This window comes from Pipistrellus kuhlii, unplaced genomic scaffold (assembly GCF_014108245.1).
Source record: "Pipistrellus kuhlii isolate mPipKuh1 unplaced genomic scaffold, mPipKuh1.p scaffold_m20_p_3, whole genome shotgun sequence".
NCBI classification, from domain to species: domain Eukaryota; kingdom Metazoa; phylum Chordata; class Mammalia; order Chiroptera; family Vespertilionidae; genus Pipistrellus; species Pipistrellus kuhlii.
Window position 1 is genome coordinate 98,002,503 of NW_023425529.1, and position 22,253 is coordinate 98,024,755.

A 22,253-nucleotide genomic window follows, 5' to 3' on the forward strand; every position below is an offset into this window, starting at 1 on the left:
GTCAATTTATGGGTTCTCTTCTCTTCTTCTTCTTCTCTTCTCTTCTCTTCTCTTCTCTTCTCTTCTCTTCTCTTCTCTTCTCTTCTCTTCTCTTCTCTTCTCTTCTCTCCTCCCCTCCCCTCCCCTCCTCCCTTCCCCTCCCCTCTCCTCCCCTCCCCTCTCCCCTCCCTTCCCCTCCCCTCTTCCCTCCCCTCCCCTCCCCCCTCCCCTCCCCTCCTCTTCCCCTCCCCTCCCCTCCCCTCCTCTCTCCTCTCCTCTCCTCTCCTCTTGGTTTATATGTCTTTTCCTGTGTCAGTACCAGGCATTATTGAAAACAGTGCATTTGTAATGTAATTTAATATCTGGTATTGTGAACAACTTTGTTATTTCTCAAGATTGCTGTGGTTCTTCGGGGTTTCTTTCTTTTATTTTATTCGAGATGAATTTTTGGAGAGTGTCTTCTAGATCTGTGAAATATGCCATTGGAATTTTATTTGGGATTGTATTGAATCTATAAATTGTTTCAGATATTATGCACATTTTAATGATATTGATTCTACCAATCCATGAGCATTTGTTAATGTCTTCCTCTTTCTCTTTTTTTCAATGTCCTGTAATTTCCAAGTACCGGTCTTTTACTTTCTTAGTTTACACCTACTGGAGGTATTTTATTTATTTATTTATTATTATTATTATTATTATTTTTGGTGCATTGGTATTGTGTTTTTAGTTTCTTTTAGTGAATTAAGTATTTGTGTATAAAAAAACATAGATCTCTAGGTGTTAATTTTCTATCCTACTACATTGTCAAGTTCATTTTTTTAGTCTAGTAGATTCTTGATAATTCTTTAGAGTGTTCTATGTACAGTATCATGTCATCTGTGAATAATGACAATTTACCTTTTTTTTTCTTTTTTTTTTTCTTTTTTTTTTTTTTTCAAATTTGGATGTCTTTTCTTTCTTCTTCTTGTCTGAGTACTATGGCTAGTCCTTCCAGTGCTATGTTGAACAGAAGTGGTGAAAGTAGGCATTGTTGTTTCTATTTTTATGGAAAATGGTTTTAGTTTTTGCCCATTATGTATGATATTGGCTATAGGTTTGCCATATAAGACTTTTATTATGTTGAAATATGATCCCTCTATTCCAACTTGTTGAGAGTTTTTATCAAGAAAGGATGTTGGATTTTGTCAAATGCTTTTTCTGCATCAATTGATATGACTATGTGATTTTTAACTCTCAATTTGTTTATGTGATGTATCACGTGTATTGATTTGCAGATAAAGTACCAGCCTTGCATACTGGAATAAATCCCATTTTGTCATGGAGAATAATCTTTCTAATGTAATGCTGAATTCAATTTGCTAGAATTTTCTTGGGGATTTTAGCATCTATGTTATTCAGGAATATTGGTCTATAGTGCTCTTTCTTTGTGGTGTCTTTATTAGTTTTTTTAATTATCCTGTATTGCTGGCTTCAAAGAAAGAGCATGGAATTGTTCTTTCCTCTTGAATATTTTGCAATAGTCTGAGAAGGATATGTTTTATTTTTTCTTTGAATGTTTGGTAGAATTCCATAAAGCCCTCCTGACCAGGCTTTTAGTTTGCTGAAAGATTTTCTATTACTGCAGTAGTTATAGGCCTATTCAGTTTTTTAGTTTTTCATTCTTTCAGAATGAGCTTTTAAAGCTTTTATTTTTCTAATAATACTAGAGTCCTCTTGTGCACAAAATTCATGCATGGGGGTGTGTGTCCCTCAGCCTAGCCTGCACCCTCTCGAATCTTGGACCTCTTGAGGGAGGTACGACTGCCCATTTAGGCCCGATCCAGGATCCGGCCTAAAGGGCAGTCAGACATCCCTCTCACAATTCAAGATTGCTGGCTCCCAACCTCTCACCTTTCTGATTGCCCATAATAGATTCTGCCTGCTAGCTTGATCACTCCCTAACAAACTCCTCTGACAGTCTGATTGATGCCTAACTGTTCCCCTGCAAGCCTGCTTGCCCCTAACTGCTTTCCCCTGCAGGCTTGATCACGCCTAACTGCCCTCCATTGCATTCCTGGTCACCCCTAACTGATTTCCCTGCAGGCTTTTTCCCCCCAAGTGCTCTCTCCTGCAGGCCTGGATCTCCCCCACCCCCCAATTGCCCTTTCCTGTAGGCATGATTTCTCCCAACTTCCCTCCTCTGCCAGCCTGGTCACCCCTAATTACCTTCTCCTGTAGGCTTGAGTGCCCCCAACTGCCTACCCTTGCAGGCCTGGTCCCTCCCAACTGCCCTCCCCTGCTGGCCTGATCACCCACAACTACCTTCTCTTACAGACTTGGTTTCTCCCAACTGCCCTCCCCTGCTGGCCATCTTGTGTACACATGGGGCAGCCATCCTGTGTGTTGGAGTGACAGTCAATTTGCATGTTACTCTTTTATTAGATGGGATAGAGGCCTGGTGCACGAATGAGGGTTAGCTGGTTTCCCCTTAAGGGTGTCCCAGATCATGGTGGGGGTTCCCTTGGGGTATGGGGTTGCCTGGGTGAGTAGCCTGTGGTGGTTTTCAGGTTGGCCACACCCACTGGTGACCCAAGAGGACTCCCTGGTATTTGATATTTATTTATCTTTTATAATTGAAACTTTGTAGCCTAGATGGAGGCTTGGGCCAGATAAGGTGTGCAAGAAACTTGGCTTCCTCCATTGCTGTGAAAACCCAAGCCTCCTGCTTGCTTCATGGCCACAGCCATCTTAGTTGGGTTAATTTGCATACTTGCTCTTGATTGGCTGGTGGGCATGGCTTGGGGTGTGGTCAATTTGCATATTACTCTTTTATTAGATAGGATGTCCATTTCTTCTAGGTTGTCCAGTTTGTTGGAGTACAGTCATTCACATTATTTTGCCCTTCTTTTGGGTCTACTATTACTTTACCTCTTTCATTTTTGGTTTTATTTATTTTGGTCCTCTCCCTTTGTTTCTTGGTGAGCCTGGCTACAGGTTCATCAATTTTGTTTATCCTTTCAAAGTACCAGCTCTAGGTTTTATTGATATTTTATATATTTTTGTGTATCTATGACATTTATTTCTGCTCTTATCTTTATTATTTCTTTCTTTGAGGTTACTCTTCTTTTTGCTGCCTTTCGAATTATTTAAGTTGTAAGATTAGATAATTTATTATCATTTTTTTTAAAGTAAGCCTGTAGAGCTATGAATTTGCCTCAAGACTGCTTTCACTGAGTACCATAGATTTTGAATTGTTGTGTTTTCATTTTACAAGGATTTTTTTTATTTCTTCTTTGATCTTTTTGGTCACCCAGTCATTGTTTATCCTTTAGTATTTTTTTTTCATTGTTTCTATAATAGTTCATTTCTATTTTTATGCCATGGTGATCTGAGAAATACTTGGTATGATTTCTATATTCTTGAATTTGAAGATACTTCCTGTGTGCCAATATGTGGTGTATCTTTTAAAATGTTCCATGTACACTTGAAAAGAATGTACTGTATATTCTATAGCTTTGAGGTGAAATGTTCTGAAGATGTCAATTGGGTCCATCTAATCTAGTGAGTCATTTAACATTGCTGTTTCTTTGATAATTTCTTATTTAGATTATTTATCCAGTGGTGTCAATGGGATATTAAAGTCCCCTACTGTGATTGTATTTCTGTTGATATCTACTTTTATATCTTCCAGAAGTATTTTTATGTATTTCGGTATTCCTGTATTGGATGCATATATGTTTACCAGAGTTATATCCTCTCGTTTAATTGCTCTCATTAATATTATAAAGTGGCCTTCCTTATCTCTTATTATAGTCTTCACTTTGAGGTCTATTTTGTCAGATATAAGTATTGCTACCCCAACTTTTTTTTCATTTCCATTTGACTGAAAAACCTTTTCCTATCCTTTCACTTTAAGTCTGTGTGAGTTATTTGTTCTGAAGTTGGTCTCTTATAAGCAGTATATACTATATGGGTCATCTTTTCTAACCCATTCAGCTATCTTGTGTCTTTTGATTGGAGCATTTAATCAATTTACATTTATGGTTATTATTGACATGTACTTACTTGTTGCCATTTTTATTCTTTCTACCTGTGTTCCTTTTAACCTTTCTATTTCTTCTTTTTATAGCAGTCCCTTTAGCATTTCTTGCATTGCTGTCTTGGTGATAGTAAAATATTGTAGTACTTTTTTTTGTCTGTGAAGCTCCTGATTTCACCTTCAATTTTGAATGGTAGTCTTACTGGGTATAGTATTCTTGGATTCAGGCCCTTGCTTTACCTCACTTTGTATATTTCATTCCAGTGACTTCTGGTCTGATATGTTTCTGTTGAGAAATCAGTTGATAGTCTAATGGAAGATCCCTTCCATGTAACTCTCTGTCTCTCTCTGGCAGCCTTTAAGATTTTTACTTTGGTTTTGGTGTTTGCCAATTTAATTATGAAGTGTCTTGATGTCAGCCTTTTTAGATTCATCTTGTTTGTGACTCTGTGTGCTTCTTAAACTTGTGTGAGTGTTTTCTTCCCAAAATCAAGGACGTTTTATTATTATTTATTCAAATGAGTTTTCTATTTCTTCCTCAGTTTCCTTTCCTTCTGGCACCCTTACTATGAAGATGTGTTTCATTTCATGTTGTCCCAAAGCTCTATTAGGTTCTCCTGCTTTTTTTTTTATTTCCCACTTGCTGCTCTGCTTTGGCATTTTTTCCTACCTTGTCTTCTACCTCACTGATGTGGTCCTCAGCTTCTTCTAGTTTACTGATGATGGTTTATATTGTGTTCTTTATGGTAGCTATGTTATTCTTCATTTTTCCTTGGTTTTTCCTCATTTCTTTTTAATTCTTACACAAGTTGTTGAATTTGTCTTCCATCACCCCATGTCCTTATGACCATAGCTCCGAATTATTTCTCTGACAAATTGCTTAGCCCCATTTAGTTTACTTCCTTTTCTGGTGATTCCTCCATTTATTTCATATTGGGGCTGTTTCTTTATTTCCCCATTTTTATTGTTCATTTGCAGTCGTTTTTCATATTAGATCAAACTTCTATGTCACTCAGATTTTTTTCAGTTTCTCTTATATAGTAAATATTTTGTGGGACCCAGTGGTGCAATCTCTAAGTCTTCTGGCTTAGGTATTCTAGGGATGCCCCTTACTTGGGATATTTGGGTTTTCTTGGGGGTAGTTGGGTCTTGAGTGTTATTTCTCCATTTGTGGATGGAGTCTCCTCTTAAGGTGTCTGGTTATGTGGCTCATTCTTTACCAAAAAGTGTAAAATACAACTCAACAAGACATTAAACAGAAAAAACAAAATATGAATGTATTCATGACACTAATAACCAGAATAAAAGTGACCACCAGAGAAAAGAGAATTAGGAGGAGAAAAGAGAGCAAAAATAATATTTAGAAAAGGAAAAATGTAAGAGAGAAAAGAAGTAGAATTAAAAAGAAGGGGAAAATGTGCCGAAATCAGTTTGGCTCAGTGGTAGAGCGTTGGTCTGCAAGCTGAAAGGTTCGTTTCCTGTCGGGGGCATGTACATTGGTTGCGGGCACATCTCCAGTGGGGGTGTGCAGGAGGCAGCTGGTCGATGTTTCTCTCTCATGGACATTTCTAGCTCTCTATCCCTCTCTCCTCCTCTCTGTAAAAAATCAACAAAATATATGAAGAAGAAGAAGAAGAAGAAGAAGAAGAAGAAGAAGAAGAAGAATATGAAGGGGGAAATGTACATATATGGGTAGAAAACTCCACAAAACAAACAAATAAACCTATACACACACACAAACACACACACACACACACACACACACACACACACATACACACAAAAAAAACACAGAAAAAAATGGGGGAACAAAATGTTTAGACGCAGAGCTTATTTCCATAAAGTAAGGTAAAGGAATTCAATGAATAGGGTTCAGAATAGAGGAGGTAAAAAGAGAATGAGTGGATAAGGAATAAGGATAAAAACAAAAAACAAAATAATAAACAAATTGAAGAAATAATAGATAATTTTTTTATTTAATACACTTATCTTTATATCATTTATTTTTGGAAAAGGAGAATAGAGGATAGAGCATAGAGGCTTGAGTTTAGTGAGTGAAACTATTTAAGCAACTAGGAGAAGAAGAGAGCAAGAGAGAAGAAAAACAAAAGCTTAAAAAATTGGCTAGTGAAGAAAGAGAAAAGAGAAAGGTGCATGTACTTAGAGCAGGGGAAAGAAAATTTAATATTTGAATAAGCCAACAGAGACTACACTAATAATGACATGTCAATAAAACAGATAAAGAAGATAATTTTTTAACAAGGGGTGAAAAGAGAGAGAAAAACTAAAGCAGGAACAGGAGAAAAGAAAACAGGATGAAAAAGGGAGAAGTAAGGAAGATAGGGTTAGCAATAATAATAATAATAATAATAATAATAATAATATAAAGTAAAATAATGATAACAATAGAATGAAGAAAAATAATCAAAAAATAAAAGGTTAAAAAATAAAATAAAATAAAATAAAACATTTCTTTCTTAAGTAAAAGATAAAAAAAGTGAATTTTAATTTTTAATGTCCTACAGGGACTGGTTTTAGACCCCTCTCTATTATTCTTCTGCCACTTCTTAGTTTCCTGTTAGGTAGTCAGCACCTTGTTGAAGTTCCCAGTGATCTACTACTCCTGTGTCTGTCTCCACTGCCTTTGTTTCAGGAAAGCAGGGCCAATCTGCCCACTTTGTTTGCCTGCCTGCTTTCAATTGTATTTACACAATGTCTATTTCTGACAAGGGCTTTAGCTGGGGATGCTGCTGTTATTAGTTTCTAAGTCCAAATGGCCCCTCAACCCATTCCCCAAGGGTTCCCTGGGGCTTTTCAGATTCTTTGTTTCCTCTGCAGAGCTCGAGGCTGGGTGCAGCTGCCCCCAAGTACTAGAAGGGGCTGGCTCTTCAGGAAAAAAAATGGCTGATTAGGGTTTGAGGAGCCAGAATGTCCCAATGCTAGATTCCTGGTCACTTCTCCCTGTCCTGCTCCTCTCCACAGCCTCCCCACCCCCCAACCCCACCTCCACAAAACTGCACCTCCACCTGCACCACAGCCTTGCAATTGAAAGGTCCTATGAACTGGTTTTATCAAGTAAAAGAAAGGAAAATATAAAAACAAAACAGCTGCATTTCTGCATATTTCTCTCCCCTCCCCCAGTACTGTGTGGCTAGGGAAGTTCTTCAGGCTGCTTTTCTGGATGCCCCTCTCACAGCTGTGGAGTTAAATCTAGATTTCCCAGCTGTCAGCAGTCCTGTTGACCCCCTTCCACAGTTGTGTGTTACATGTGTCTCCAAGGGACATGAACTTGGTGCAGCACAGGTCCCTTCTGACTTCTCTTGTCCCAGTAGTTGAGTGTCTCTCTCCGGCTCAGATTCTACTGTTCTCCAGGCATCCTCTGTCCTTTCTGGCCATGGGTTGTCTCACCACTGTGTCAATACATTAATTTTTAAAGGTCTCAAATATTCACCATGTGTTACTCTTTTCCTTAAGTGTGGTAAAACAAATGATCTTCTTTAACTCATCTATTAAAAGAGCATTATGACTTAGGTAAGTGGATATCCTGCAATAATTCTGACAATGCTGAATTTTAATGTCTTGTCTCTTCTGAAAACATGATTTCTAAAATACCCAAAGAGAATGTGTTTGTTCTTCTATAGGTCATCTTCAATCATTTTTCTTTATAATAAATTTTCCTTATCTTTCTCTTTATTCAGAAAAAAACTACATTTGATAATAACATGTTTAGATTGCAGTTGTTTAGGATTCACTTTATTCTTTTTTTTAAAAAATATATTTTATTCATTTTGTACAGAGAGGAAGGGAGAGAGAGAGTTAGAAACATCGATGAGAGAGAGTCATCGATCAGCTGCCTCCTGCACACCCCCTACCGGGGATATGCCCGTAACCAAGGTACATGCCCTTGACCGGAATCAAACCCGGGACCTTTCAGTCCCCAAGCCGACGCTCTATCCATTGAGCCAAACCGGTCCCGGCGGATTCACTTTATTCTTATAAGCATGGTTCATTTCTTCTCTCCTGACTTTTAAATATCTCTGAGTTAATAATGGTCAAGCTCCTTGAGTCCGTCCAACCTCTTATAAATTCACAACTTTCCCAAGCAATATGTGGATATCTAGGAAGCCTTTTGTCTGAGGTTTCATCATCAGAATTTAAGTAGATTACCTCTTGTGTTCTTTATTGGCATATTTGAAACCTAATAATTATTTCTAATTTAAACTTTATCTTTGATGATATTATTGCATTAAAAATTCACATTTATATATGACTAGAGGGCCATGCATGGGGTGGAGAGGGGCAGTGTCCCCTCAGCCCAGCCTGGACGCTCTTCAATTTGGGACCGCTCAGAGGATGTCCAACTGCCGTTTTTGGCTCGATCACAGGGATCAGGCTTAACTCTGAAGTTGGACATCCCTCTCACAATCCTGGATGGCTGGCTTCTAACTACTCACATGCCTGTTCACCCCTAACTGCTGCCCCCTGCCAGCCTGATCACCCCTAGCCACATCTGCCTACCAGTCTGATCACCCTGAACCTACCCCCTACCAGCCTGGTCAACCCCAACTGCTCCCCTGCTGGCCTGGTCACCCTCCATCTAACTCCCCCACCAGACTGGTTGCCCCTCACTGCCTTCTCTGCCAGCCTAGTCACCATTAACTGCCCCTACTACTGGCCTGATCACTCCCAACTGTTCCCCCTGCCAGCCTGGTTGCCCCTCACTAACCCCCTCTCCCAGCCTGGTCACCCCTCACTGCCTCTGTGTGCTGGTCTGATTGTCCCTAATTACCCCCCACTGTCGGCCAGGTCACCCCCAATTGTCCCCTCTCTGTCATCCTGGTCACTCCTCACTTCCCCCCCCCCCCATCAGCCCAGTCACCCCTTACTGCCCCACCTACCAGCCTGGTGGCCCCCAACTGCCCCCCTGCTGGCCTGGTCACTCCTCACTGCCACCCCTGCCGGTCTGGTCATCCCATGCCACCTGCCGGTCAATCGTTTGATGGTCCCTTCTTAACCCCTCTGCAGTCTGCTGTTCGGTTGTTACTGTGAGGGTGTCATGACCACTTTGCATATTACCCTTTTATTAGTATAGATGGTATTAATGTTGCTTAACAATTAATCCTTTTTTTTCCAGTTCAAAAAAAATCTATATATTTTCCCTAAAACATTCCAGAAACCAAGAAAGAATGTTATAATTAGATTACACACATGAGGGGGTGAGGATAATGAAAAATTAAACCCACTCTACTCTCCCATTATTATCTCATTTAAGGGAAAGGAGGTTATAAATCCAGTTTTACCTTCCAAGTGGGTGTGAACATTTTCTGAGAAGGCTACATTCTATGTAGGCTTAAAACTCACAGCTTGGAACTGCTATAGGATAGTAAAAAGCTAGTTTAATTCCAGGACAAGTGGAATAGGGAAACTGAGGCAGGGAAATTAAACAAAAATTTGCTTATAGCAGGACCTTATCTTAAGAACAAAAAGTAAAACTTCTCACACAAAAAATCAGAAGATGTGGGGGAAAGGAAGAGAATACAATGTCAAAATGACTAAGGAGGCTAAATGGTGTATTATTTCAGGAGTTGGAATGACCAATTAGCTTAAGCCATTTAATCATTTACACTAGAGGCCTGGTGCATGACATTCATGCATGGGGGAGAGTACCCCTCAGCCCAGCCTGTACCTTCTCCAGTCTGGGACCACTCAGGAGATGTCCAACTGTCGGTCTAGACCCGAACCCCCTTGCCTGCCTGATCGCCCCTAACTGTCCCCCCTGCCAGCCTGATGACCCCCAACTTTCCCCTTCTGACCTGATTGCTTCTAACTGCCCCTCCATCTGCCTGGTCTCTCCCAACTACCCCCCACCAGTGGTCTGGTCACCCCACACAGCCTGCTTGTTCAGTTGTTTTGTCATCCCTCACTACCCCTGCTGCCGGCCTGGTCACCCCATGCAGCCTGCTTGTTCAGTCATTTTGTCATCCCTCAAGCCATCCCTGGCTATCTGGGCAGCCAACATCTGAGGCTTGCCTGCACCTTTCCCTGGCCCTGGGTGGCTGGGAGGCTGAGAGAACTGGGTGCTGCCATCTCATGGTTATGGGTGTTGCCATCTTTGAGGGAGGGGCAATAAATTAGCCTATTCCCTCCTTATTGGCTGTGGGTGACACAATCTTTGAGGGCAGGGCAGTCAATTAGCATATTCCCTCCTTATTGGCTGTGGACATCACCACCTTTGAGGGAGAGGCAGTCAATTAGCATAGTCCCTCCTTATTGACTGTGGGCACCCCTATCTTTGCAACAGAATGAGGGTCAATTAGCATATTCTCTTTTTATTAGATAGGATTGTGCAGCCTACTACATCTTTTATTTTATTTTCTTAAAAATATATTTTATTGATTTTTTACAGAGAGGAAGGGAGAGGGATAGAGAGCCAGAAACATCAATGAGAGAGAAACATCGACAAGCTGCCTCCTGCACAGCCCCCAAAGGGGATGTGCCCACAACCAAGGTACATGCCCCTCACCGGAATCGAACCTGGGACCTTCCAGTCCACAGGCTGACGCTCTATCCACTGAGACAAACCGGTTCCAGCAGCCTATTACATCTTTTAAAAATTCTTTCATTTAGGACAGAATTATTCAAATCTCTTATGATTGCTAATTTCCTGCTAACTAAAGACAATCTATACTATGTTGTAATAGCTTTTAAACTCCCTGTTGTGAAATATTAGGACAATTTAATTTTTAAACATTCAAAGTACTTATTAAGATAAATATTTTAAATTGGTTATTAGTTTATGTTATAAAGTTTATATTTGGGGAAAATTTGAGCTTTTTCAATGTAATGGTAGAGTCAGACAGTATTTATAGTTTTCTATAGATAGTTTACATAAAAATATAAATAACATAACATTTATTTAGTTATGTCTCATGAGAGAATAAGTATTTTGGAGGGTGGACATCTTTAATATTTTACTATAAAATTATAGTAATTTTAACTTTTTCACATCAATTGCTCTTGCTCTTGCTCTCTCTGAATTTTCATAGTATACATGATTATGATTACACATATATTAGGTACTTATATTGTAAATATCCAGGCTTTAATAAAAACAAATAGAAAGGGGTAATCCAAATTGGTTAACCACTAAGGAAAGCTAAATTGTTTTCATTCTATAAGGGATGGCTCTCATACCCAGAGCACATAGGCTGTACTGGCATCTACACTAATAGAAGAGAAACATGTAAAATGACCATAACTTCACAACTCCCACCAGCCAATTAGGAGTGAATATGCAAATCAACCCAACAAAGATGGTGGGTTAATTTCCATACCCAGGCACAGAGTGGCCAGGGATGGGGCAGAACGCTGCGTCGTTGCCATGGCAACAACACAGGAGTTCCAACCTGCCCCAGTACCTCTGGGTCTATAGGCAGCGTGGGAAGGCAGAAAGGTGGCTCTGGGCTGGAACGAAGGTGGTGCCAACAGGGGAAGGAAGGGGAAGGAAGGCCCATTCTTGCACAAATTTTCATGCGTCGGGCCTCTAGTACACTATAATTTAATAGCACCATAGAACTAAAATAGAATTACAAAAGGCAAATTATCTCTTCTGAAGCCCAATGAGAAAAACCAAATGAATGTAGAAGTTAAAAGTAATTATTTTTTCGGTTATCTGAGTTTTAAAGCAGAAAGTAATCAGATTCAATACAGAAATTTTAGATTGTCTAAAGAACACAGTTATTTGCTAGTAGCCAGAGCTATATTTATTATCATCTATTCTAACTGGATAATGTTCTTTATTTTGAGTCAGCAGGGTATATTTTAGGTTAATACATATTTTCATTAACATGCTAATGTCAATTTCCTATTTTAGACTATTTGATATTCTGATCACTTAATGGTACTGTTTCTAAAGTCACAAATTTTATTAGCAATTAAAAAAAAAGGTTTCACTATAGGCACTGAGATTAAAAAAAATAAATAAACTGAATTAAATTATTCTTTTTTCTTAACAGGGTTTCTATTTCTAATTATTGCATTTTTTTCAAATGAATAAAAATGTCATCCATGTTAGACAGTGTATTACCAATGCTTAACTTTATCTTTTCAGCATATCTTATATTAGTATGTTTGTCAATAGGAAGATAGAGATTGTTGGAATAAAAAGGTAATAATAGTATATTATGCTGTTATTGTATTACCTTATAAAGCACTTTTTTCAGAATTTGACCACCACCAGACTTTAAAAAGCAAGTAAATTCATACTAAAATCCCAATTAACTTCCAAAAACAAACAAACAAAAAAACAAGGCTAAGAGTGACTTAGAGATTTGTCCTGTTAGAAAATGGTGAAGGCTAGAAGTCAGTATTTCTATGACTCAACTCTGCTCTTTTGCAGCACTTTAAAGCTTCTAATGATGTTGCTATTCCTTGGTATTCCTTGGTATTAAGCAACTAAATTATAAATGGCATTATAATAATCCAGACAGAGGCACAATCTGAATATGTAGATATAGAGGCCCTTTTAAAATGATTTAACTCATATCCTAAGTAAGAATAATTAATCAATGACTTAAATGACTTCCATTAAAATTGGTGCAATCCTTAGAACCAGAATAGCACAGTGTTTACTTTTTGTTGATCACTTAGTTCAAGCACTATACAACCATATGTATTCTATAACTTTCAACATTCTCTAAGGAAGCTGTTCTCAATGTAATTATTTATTTTTTCATTTTTTGGTATAAACACTAAGAGCTTTAATCTAAAGGTCTATATTAAAGTATAAATTAAATATGGAAGAAAATATTTAATGACCTAAGCCCAATTGAAAAACCTAAATATCTTCATTAAATTCTCCACTGACAAAAATCTTTCAATATATTAGCAATCACAAACATTTGAACAATATATAAGGGCAAGAATTTTTACAACACACAATACTTGACTATTTAGTCACGGGCAATGACCTTTTTTCCCTTAGATTATCATTATTTTTTTAATGAAAACAGCCAACACAACAAAAGCCTTCTGGTGTGAATACCCTCTTTTGAATAATAAATATATAGGTCATATAATAGAGTTCCATCTTATTGGTCTTGTCACATAATAAGAGGTCCCTGGTTCAATTCCTAGTTAAGGCACATGCCATGGTTTTTGCTGGATACCCACTAGTGAGTATGAAGGAGACAGCCTATAGATGTTAATGTTTCTCTCACTCTCTCTCTCTCCCTTTCTCTATCTCTCTAAAAGTCAATAAATCTTTAACCAGTTTGGCTCAGTGAATATAGCATTGACCTGTGGACTGAAGGGTCCCAGGTTTAATTCTGAACAAGGGCATGTACCTCGGTGTCTCAATCCCTGGGTGAGTGCAGAAGGCAACTGCTGGATGTGTCTCTCTCACATCAATGTTTCTCTTTATCTGTGTCTTCCCCTCCTTCTCCACTCTCTCTAAAAATCAGTGCAAAAATATGCTTTGGTGAGGAATAAGAAAACAAAACAAAAATCAATAAAACTTTTTATAGATAGCTAATTATAATTATTATTATTTATTGTAAATCAATCAAAATCATATCTTTATCAGATTGGCAAAATATATATTTGTTGGTTTGTCACAGAATTTTAGTAATTAGTTTATGTATGCCATAAGATGAAAAAGTTTGAAAAAATGACTGTTTTAAAGCAAGCTTTGTATTTGTTTTACTAGAGGACTTTTCATCAGACTCATTGTCATTATTAGAAAACATTTGTGGCTGGGTGTCTCCTGAAAAATTCACTATGTTCTTAAAAATCTGTGTTCTCTGGTCCAGTCTTATGCTTCACCTCCACTCACCCCTTCCCCTCACCTGAACCCAAACTTTGACAAGACAACATTCTACAATAACAATACTTTTTTTGTTGCTTTGCTAGCTTTTTGTTGTTTGTTTCATATTCAGATATTTGTGCATTACCTTTCTATCATATTACTAAAATTTACTGATAGAAAATTTCCCTTGATTCATCTATCCTTTCAATTTTATATAAACCTTAACAGGTAATATCTAATGACATATCTGTATAAGTTCAGGTGCTACTTTCTCAGTATCTTGTAATTCTGAAATTACTTCCATAATTACATCCCTACAATGTTTGTATTTTCTAATAACAATGACTTTAGAGTATACATACTCTTATGTAGGCAACCATAAGATAGATATTACAACTGTGGTCTAAATCATTTTAGATTTCAACAAGTCTATGGAATAAAATTGTTATTAAATGTGTTTTTCATGTTTATTATAAATAGCCTTCTTAATTTTAATCTCTAGAAAAAAATTGGCCTCTACAGTTTAAGTCTCTTTTGTCAATGACATTTGTGCTCTCTAAAGTTATTTGGTGTCTGGAGAAGGTATCTGCTATTATGGAAGTGTTTGTAAGATGTTAAATTCTTATCTCACAAATAGGTCTTGACTCCTTAAGGGACTTGATCTAAACTTTGGTTGTTAATAAGAAGCAGAAAAGGTTTGTAATCTTCTAAGAGTCTGAACATCCCTGGCCATGTGTTTCTGGAAGATTTATCTTGTATCAATTTTTGGCCAAATATTTTCCTCTTCAGTGAAGACACTGATAATGTTTTAATTGCATCTTTTTATTTGAACTTTATTTGAGCCTTATTAGAATAAACAATCTACCTACTTCTGATACCTCGGTATTTTGCTCAATGAAAGTGGGGTTGTTACATTTAATATACATAGTATACAGCCCACAAAAGATTCCTCATGACATGGATTTGCAGCTCTATTAAAGCTTGGCTGTTTATCTGTGATTTACTTAGGTAACATAGCTTCTAAGTATAGCCAACATCTTCAGGAATAGGTTTCCATGAGTCAGTGTGTTGTAGGTAGCAAATATGTAGACAGGAATTTTTCTCTCATAAATTGTAATTCCTTAGATGATTCTTTAGATTTTTGAAAGCCAGTTTGGATATTATGATTTGCCTAAACCTCAGCCCAAAGACTCTGGGACATATTGTCATTAATTTTGGTGATATCATTGAAGCCAATTGTTATAATCTAAAAACAAAATATCAAGTGGACAAGATTAAATATAATTTGTCTTAAAATGAGTTGAGAGAGAGGATCTATTACAAAAACCATGAAAACCTGACAAATATAGATTAGACTATATATTCTTCTTTTCCAAATTTGTCACATATTAATTTATTTATCTGAAAAAAAGATTCAGCGTTTGATGGCATCCTGAAATCATGAGGGCTTTGAGGTATCAGATTTGCTTGTGTTTTCATCTGGTACATTTACTTGAGAAAAATCTGAGGATGCTTATTGTGCCAAGGCTTTGTGCTGGGCTCTGGGGAGGAGACATTGCTCCTGTTCATCAGAGTCTTAAGATTTAGTAATGAAGAAATAAAATATATATATATTATGGGAACACTAGAGGCCTGGCACATGAAATTCATGCACAGGGGGTCTCCTCAGCCCAGCCTGGACCCTCTCCAATCCAGGACCCCTTGGGAGATGTTCAACTTTTAGAATGATTTAATTTGCTTCAGTGTCCTCATTATCATTTATATAGCAATCTCAGACCCTTTCTTAAGTCCAAATGAATAATTGCCTTCATAGAAATTCAATAAATAAAAGACTGAGTATATCTAATCATGTCCCTGAAACCTTTTTCTCATAGTATCTATCCCAGTTAAAGGAGTTAATCTTTGCCAGGTGTAAACCCTTACATCTTCTTTTATTCTTTCTTCTTCAGGCCCTTCTCCTGTTCCCTCATGCCATCTACCCAGTAACATTTTGTATTTACCAAATTATTTATTTAAATTCACAGTTACCTGAGGATTTGATTCTCTTCCCCTTTCCATTGTGATCACTTTTATTCATCTATATATATATAAAAGCCTAAGTGACCATTACAACAGAAACAACCAAACGGACAACCAAACAGACTGCATGGGGCAACCAGAGTGGCAGAGGGGTTAGAGAGGGATGACCAAACAACTGAGCAGCAGGCTGCATGGGGTGACCAGGCCAGCAGGGTGGAGGCAGTGAGGAGCAACAAGATTGGCAGAGGGGGGCAGTGAGGGAGGGGCAACCAGGCTGGAGGGAGGGGTAATTAGGTCAACCAGACCAGCAGTGGGGGCAGTAAGAGGCAACCAAGCCGACGGGGGAGACAAGGGTGACCAGGCCAGTGGGAAGGACAGTTTGGGATGATCAGTCTGTAGGGGGTACAGTTAGGGGCAATCAGGCAGGCAGACAGGTAAGCAGTTAGGATCCAGTGGTCCCAGATTGTGAGAGGAATGTCCAACTGTCGGTTTAGGCCCAATCTCTGGGATTGGGCCTAAACTGGCAGTTGAACATCTCCCAAGGGGTCCTGGATTGGAGAGGGTCCAGGCTGGGCTGAGGAGACCCCCTGTGCATGAATTTCATGTGCCAGGCCTCTAGTGTTCCCATAATATATATATATTTTATTTCTTCATTACTAAATCTTAAGACTCTGATGAACAGGAGCAATGTCTCCTCCCCAGAGCCCAGCACAAAGCCTTGGCACAATAAGCATCCTCAGATTTTTCTCAAGTAAATGTACCAGATGAAAACACAAGCAAATCTGATACCTCAAAGCCCTCATGATTTCAGGATGCCATCAAACGCTGAATCTTTTTTTCAGATAAATAAATTAATATGTGACAAATTTGGAAAAGAAGAATATATAGTCTAATCTATATTTGTCAGGTTTTCATGGTTTTTGTAATAGATCCTCTCTCTCAACTCATTTTAAGACAAATTATATTTAATCTTGTCCACTTGATATTTTGTTTTTAGATTATAACAATTGGCTTCAATGATATCACCAAAATTAATGACAATATGTCCCAGAGTCTTTGGGCTGAGGTTTAGGCAAATCATAATATCCAAACTGGCTTTCAAAAATCTAAAGAATCATCTAAGGAATTACAATTTATGAGAGAAAAATTCCTGTCTACATATTTGCTACCTACAACACACTGACTCATGGAAACCTATTCCTGAAGATGTTGGCTATACTTAGAAGCTATGTTACCTAAGTAAATCACAGATAAACAGCCAAGCTTTAATAGAGCTGCAAATCCATGTCATGAGGAATCTTTTGTGGGCTGTATACTATGTATATTAAATGTAACAACCCCACTTTCATTGAGCAAAATACCGAGGTATCAGAAGTAGGTAGATTGTTTATTCTAATAAGGCTCAAATAAAGTTCAAATAAAAAGATGCAATTAAAACATTATCAGTGTCTTCACTGAAGAGGAAAATATTTGGCCAAAAATTGATACAAGATAAATCTTCCAGAAACACATGGCCAGGGATGTTCAGACTCTTAGAAGATTACAAACCTTTTCTGCTTCTTATTAACAACCAAAGTTTAGATCAAGTCCCTTAAGGAGTCAAGACCTATTTGTGAGATAAGAATTTAACATCTTACAAACACTTCCATAATAGCAGATACCTTCTCCAGACACCAAATAACTTTAGAGAGCACAAATGTCATTGACAAAAGAGACTTAAACTGTAGAGGCCAATTTTTTTCTAGAGATTAAAATTAAGAAGGCTATTTATAATAAACATGAAAAACACATTTAATAACAATTTTATTCCATAGACTTGTTGGAATCTAAAATGATTTAGACCACAGTTGTAATATCTATCTTATGGTTGCCTACATAAGAGTATGTATACTCTAAAGTCATTGTTATTAGAAAATACAAACATTGTAGGGATGTAATTATGGAAGTAATTTCAGAATTACAAGATACTGAGAAAGTAGCACCTGAACTTATACAGATATGTCATTAGATATTACCTGTTAAGGTTTATATAAAATTGAAAGGATAGATGAATCAAGGGAAATTTTCTATCAGTAAATTTTAGTAATATGATAGAAAGGCAATGCACAAATATCTGAATATGAAACAAACAACAAAAAGCTAGCAAAGCAACAAAAAAGTATTGTTATTGTAGAATGTTGTCTTGTCAAAGTTTGGGTTCAGGTGAGGGGATGGGGTGAGTGGAGGTGAAGCATAAGACTGGACCAGAGAACACAGATTTTTAAGAACATAGTGAATTTTTCAGGAGACACCCAGCCACAAATGTTTTCTAATAATGACAATGAGTCTGATGAAAAGTCCTCTAGTAAAACAAATACAAAGCTTGCTTTAAAACAGTCATTTTTTCAAACTTTTTCATCTTATGGCATACATAAACTAATTACTAAAATTCTGTGACAAACCAACAAATATATATTTTGCCAATCTGATAAAGATATGATTTTGATTGATTTACAATAAATAATAATAATTATAATTAGCTATCTATAAAAAGTTTTATTGATTTTTGTTTTGTTTTCTTATTCCTCACCAAAGCATATTTTTGCACTGATTTTTAGAGAGAGTGGAGAAGGAGGGGAAGACACAGATAAAGAGAAACATTGATGTGAGAGAGACACATCCAGCAGTTGCCTTCTGCACTCACCCAGGGATTGAGACACCGAGGTACATGCCCTTGTTCAGAATTAAACCTGGGACCCTTCAGTCCACAGGTCAATGCTATATTCACTGAGCCAAACTGGTTAAAGATTTATTGACTTTTAGAGAGATAGAGAAAGGGAGAGAGAGAGTGAGAGAAACATTAACATCTATAGGCTGTCTCCTTCATACTCACTAGTGGGTATCCAGCAAAAACCATGGCATGTGCCTTAACTAGGAATTGAACCAGGGACCTCTTATTATGTGACAAGACCAATAAGATGGAACTCTATTATATGACCTATATATTTATTATTCAAAAGAGGGTATTCACACCAGAAGGCTTTTGTTGTGTTGGCTGTTCTCATTAAAAAAATAATGATAATCTAAGGGAAAAAAGGTCATTGCCTGTGACTAAATAGTCAAGTATTGTGTGTTGTAAAAATTCTTGTGGCATACCTTGGTTAAAAATCACTGCTTTAAAAATATATAACATCTCCTAACAGTCTATCATTTGCAGAAATAGAGATTTGTGCATTGTATCAAAGAGGGAAGGAATTGCTAGAGATGTCATAACACAAACAGTAAGATTTTACTTTAAAAGACATATTTGAGCTACTGTAGTATGTTTAATGTCTTTTTAATTATTATGATAAACTTAATGCAGGGAGTTGAAGAGTTCATTGTCAAAGGAAAAGGATAAAATAGACAATTTAGATACAAGGCAATAACAAAGAGAAGGGTCTACTCTAGACAGACAGAAACAGATTCCTTATTCGTTTCTGTCTATGATCTCTCTACTTCCTTAGTGGGAAAAAGAGGGAGACAGTGAGGAAAAGAAAACCACAATGTGTGCCATTTTAATTTATTTTCTTCTAATGATATTAAGATGCAGCTTATAATTTTGTCACTAATAAATTTAATATTAAATTTATAGTCATTTTCTAATAAAATTTTGTTAATCCTCACCTGAAGATATTTTCCACTGATTTTAGAGAGAGTAGAAGAGAGAGGGAAAGACAGAAATGTCTCTAAGAGAGAAACACGATTGGTTGCCTCCTGCATGTGCCATCACCAGAGCTAGGACAAAGGAGGAGCCTACAACACTGGCACATGCTCTTGACTGGGTCCTTTGGTTCCTAGGCCGACACTCTAACCACTGTGAAAACCAACTAGGACTCTAGTAAACTTTTTTTTTTTTTAAATTGCGTCTCAACTTAAGAGGATCCACGAGAGTCTGCAAAAGAACTATATCAAACTTTGATGATGCAATTCACTTTTTCAGTGAGATACAGAATCTCAACATGGGAAAGCAGCTTAAACAGAAAAATACAAAAAAAAAAAAAAAAAAAAAAAAAAAAAAAAAAAAGTAGCCTGCTACTGTAGAATGTCAGAAAATGAAAGGCAACAGGAAAAACACTCATATACACAATAAGTGCCAAACAACATTCTGTGTTGAACACAACACAGAAATGTTTCCAATGCAAAGAAAGCCAACATGGTTACTTTGTTTTGCTTTGGTTTTTACTAAATGTCTGATTTGACAAGTAAGTGGTGCAACTGGTTGTAGCAGTAACTGTTGGAGGATATGAATTGTGTGTTTAATAGTTTTCTAGCATAATAATTCTAATTTCAATGCTTCTGTTAGCATTTGAGGGCATGTGAATACACATAGAAACCTATTGCAAGTCAAATAAATTAGAAACAATATTTTTCCACATACCTGCTTTTCTCCACTTGGCTTTTTGTGATTCAATAACAGCTCAACAGCTCCAACAACTTCTTTCCTGATTGCATGTAATAGAGCATCGCCAACATAGACATTAAAGCTTAAGAGTAGTTCAATGAGCTCCAAGTTCTCATTTTCAATTGCAATTAGGAGAGCAGTTCTTCCAAGAGGATCAATGCAATTAATATTTATTTTAAAATAAATTTCAGCTTCCTCTAGGGCTCTCTTGACACTTGCATAATCTCCCTTTTCCACAGCATTTAAGTAGGCTTTTTCTGATGGTGAGAGTTCTGATTCTGCTCGAACTATCCTTAGCGGGATGCGGTCTCTACAAGGGGCATTAACATTTCTTTTGTAGTAGAACTGAGCCATGTTTCATGCCATGCTATTTCTTTTTGTCTCTGAAATTGCAAACAAAAACAAACAAACAAACAAACAAAAACCCCACAATGATTAGTGTTAGTACACTTTTTAATTATTATGCATCAAGGCTTATCTTACAATTATGTTAATAGCAATAATGATGCCATTATTATTTATTAATAATAGTGAAGCTTTTTCCCATAAACAGTGGAAATGGATTTATTAAGTATTCAACTATCTGCAAACACTATTGCAAAGTCCTAATATAAGAGGAATAAAAAGAAGCATTTGCAACTTATTTTAAAAAGTTACTTTGACATGTGACAAACATAACAATAGAATATTATTTGATAATAAAAGAGAATGTAGTACTGATACCTACTATTAATATGGATAACTTGAAAACACTACAAGTGAAAGATGCCTGTATAATGGATGACATACTGTATGATTTCATTTACATGAAACTAGTGGCTTGGTACACAAAATTCATGCATATTAAAAGGGAATTATTAATTAGAGGAAATATTTTAATATCGCTATTTACCCTTTCTCTATAATTGAAGTGTCAGAGATGAAAGAAAATTAGTAAAATGTATATGAAAATCTCCCTCCTGTCAGAGTCTGGGGTGCATCACAGGACCCAGAGTCAAGTCCCACACACCTGGGCATGCCTCAAAATCACGTGAGACCCAGACGGCCCCACCCCTGTCAAGCCCAGTAGGGCACAGGGCACAGCCTCAGGCAGAGGGTGTGGCCTTAGATTCCCCCTTGCAGCCTCAGGTCTCCAGGCCTGACCTCAGGTATCCTGGCCCCAGCGCGATAGGACACAAGGGCACAAGGGTGTGAGGGTGTAATGACCATTTGCATATTAGCTCTTTATTATTATTACCAGAATCCCATTGCATGAAGAGATTCATGCAATAGGCCTTCCCTTGGCTTCTAGCACCAGTTTTCCTCTGGTACCTAGGACCCAGGCCTTCACTCTTCACTTTGTTGCAGATTGCCGCTGTCTTCTTTGCTGCAGACTCTAGAGTCTGCAGTCTTCTTTGCTATGGCCAGAGTGCCCCTCCTGTAGATCCCTTCACCCCACTGCCCTCCCTCTCATAGCAGGAGTCTTGCTCCGCCCAACCACGCCACACCTGGAGCAACTGGGAGGTTGCCATCTTTCTCCTTCTAATTTGCATATTCCCTCCAATTGGCTGGTGAGCATAACAAAGTGATGGTTACTTTGCATATTTCTCTTTTATTAGTGTAGATTTTTAAAAATATATTTATTGATTGATTTCAGAGAGGAAGGGAGAGGGATAAAGATTAGATACATCAATGATGAGAGAGAATCATTGATCGACTGCCTCCTGCATGCCCCCTACTGGGGATTGAGCCTGCAACCTGGGCATGTGCCCTTTGGCCAGAATCAAACTTGGGATCCTTCCGTTTGCAGACTGACACTCTATCCACTGAGCCAAACTAATCAGGGCACATATTGGCTATTTATTATATAGGATATCTAGGACTATAGATATCTATAGAGAAAACATATCTATAGCAAATCTAGAGAGAAAGAAAGGTTAGTGGTTGCCTACGGCTGGGAGTAAAGGAAGATAGGAGAAAAGTATACAGCTAAAGGGTACAAGGTTTCTTTGGGGGGTGGTAAAACT

General features: G+C 37.6%; 1 protein-coding gene across 1 annotated transcript in view; it reads right to left on the reverse strand.

Annotated features, from left to right (window-relative positions):
- The window catches only part of TRPC4 (transient receptor potential cation channel subfamily C member 4), a 319,844-nt gene that overhangs the window by 218,796 nt on the left and 78,795 nt on the right, over positions 1 to 22,253 (reverse strand). The window contains exon 2 of the mRNA XM_036454947.2: positions 20,224 to 20,630. Within this exon, the coding sequence (XP_036310840.1) occupies positions 20,224 to 20,601 (378 nt within the window). The 5' untranslated portion in view covers positions 20,602 to 20,630. The remainder of the gene's footprint in view (positions 1 to 20,223; positions 20,631 to 22,253) is intronic.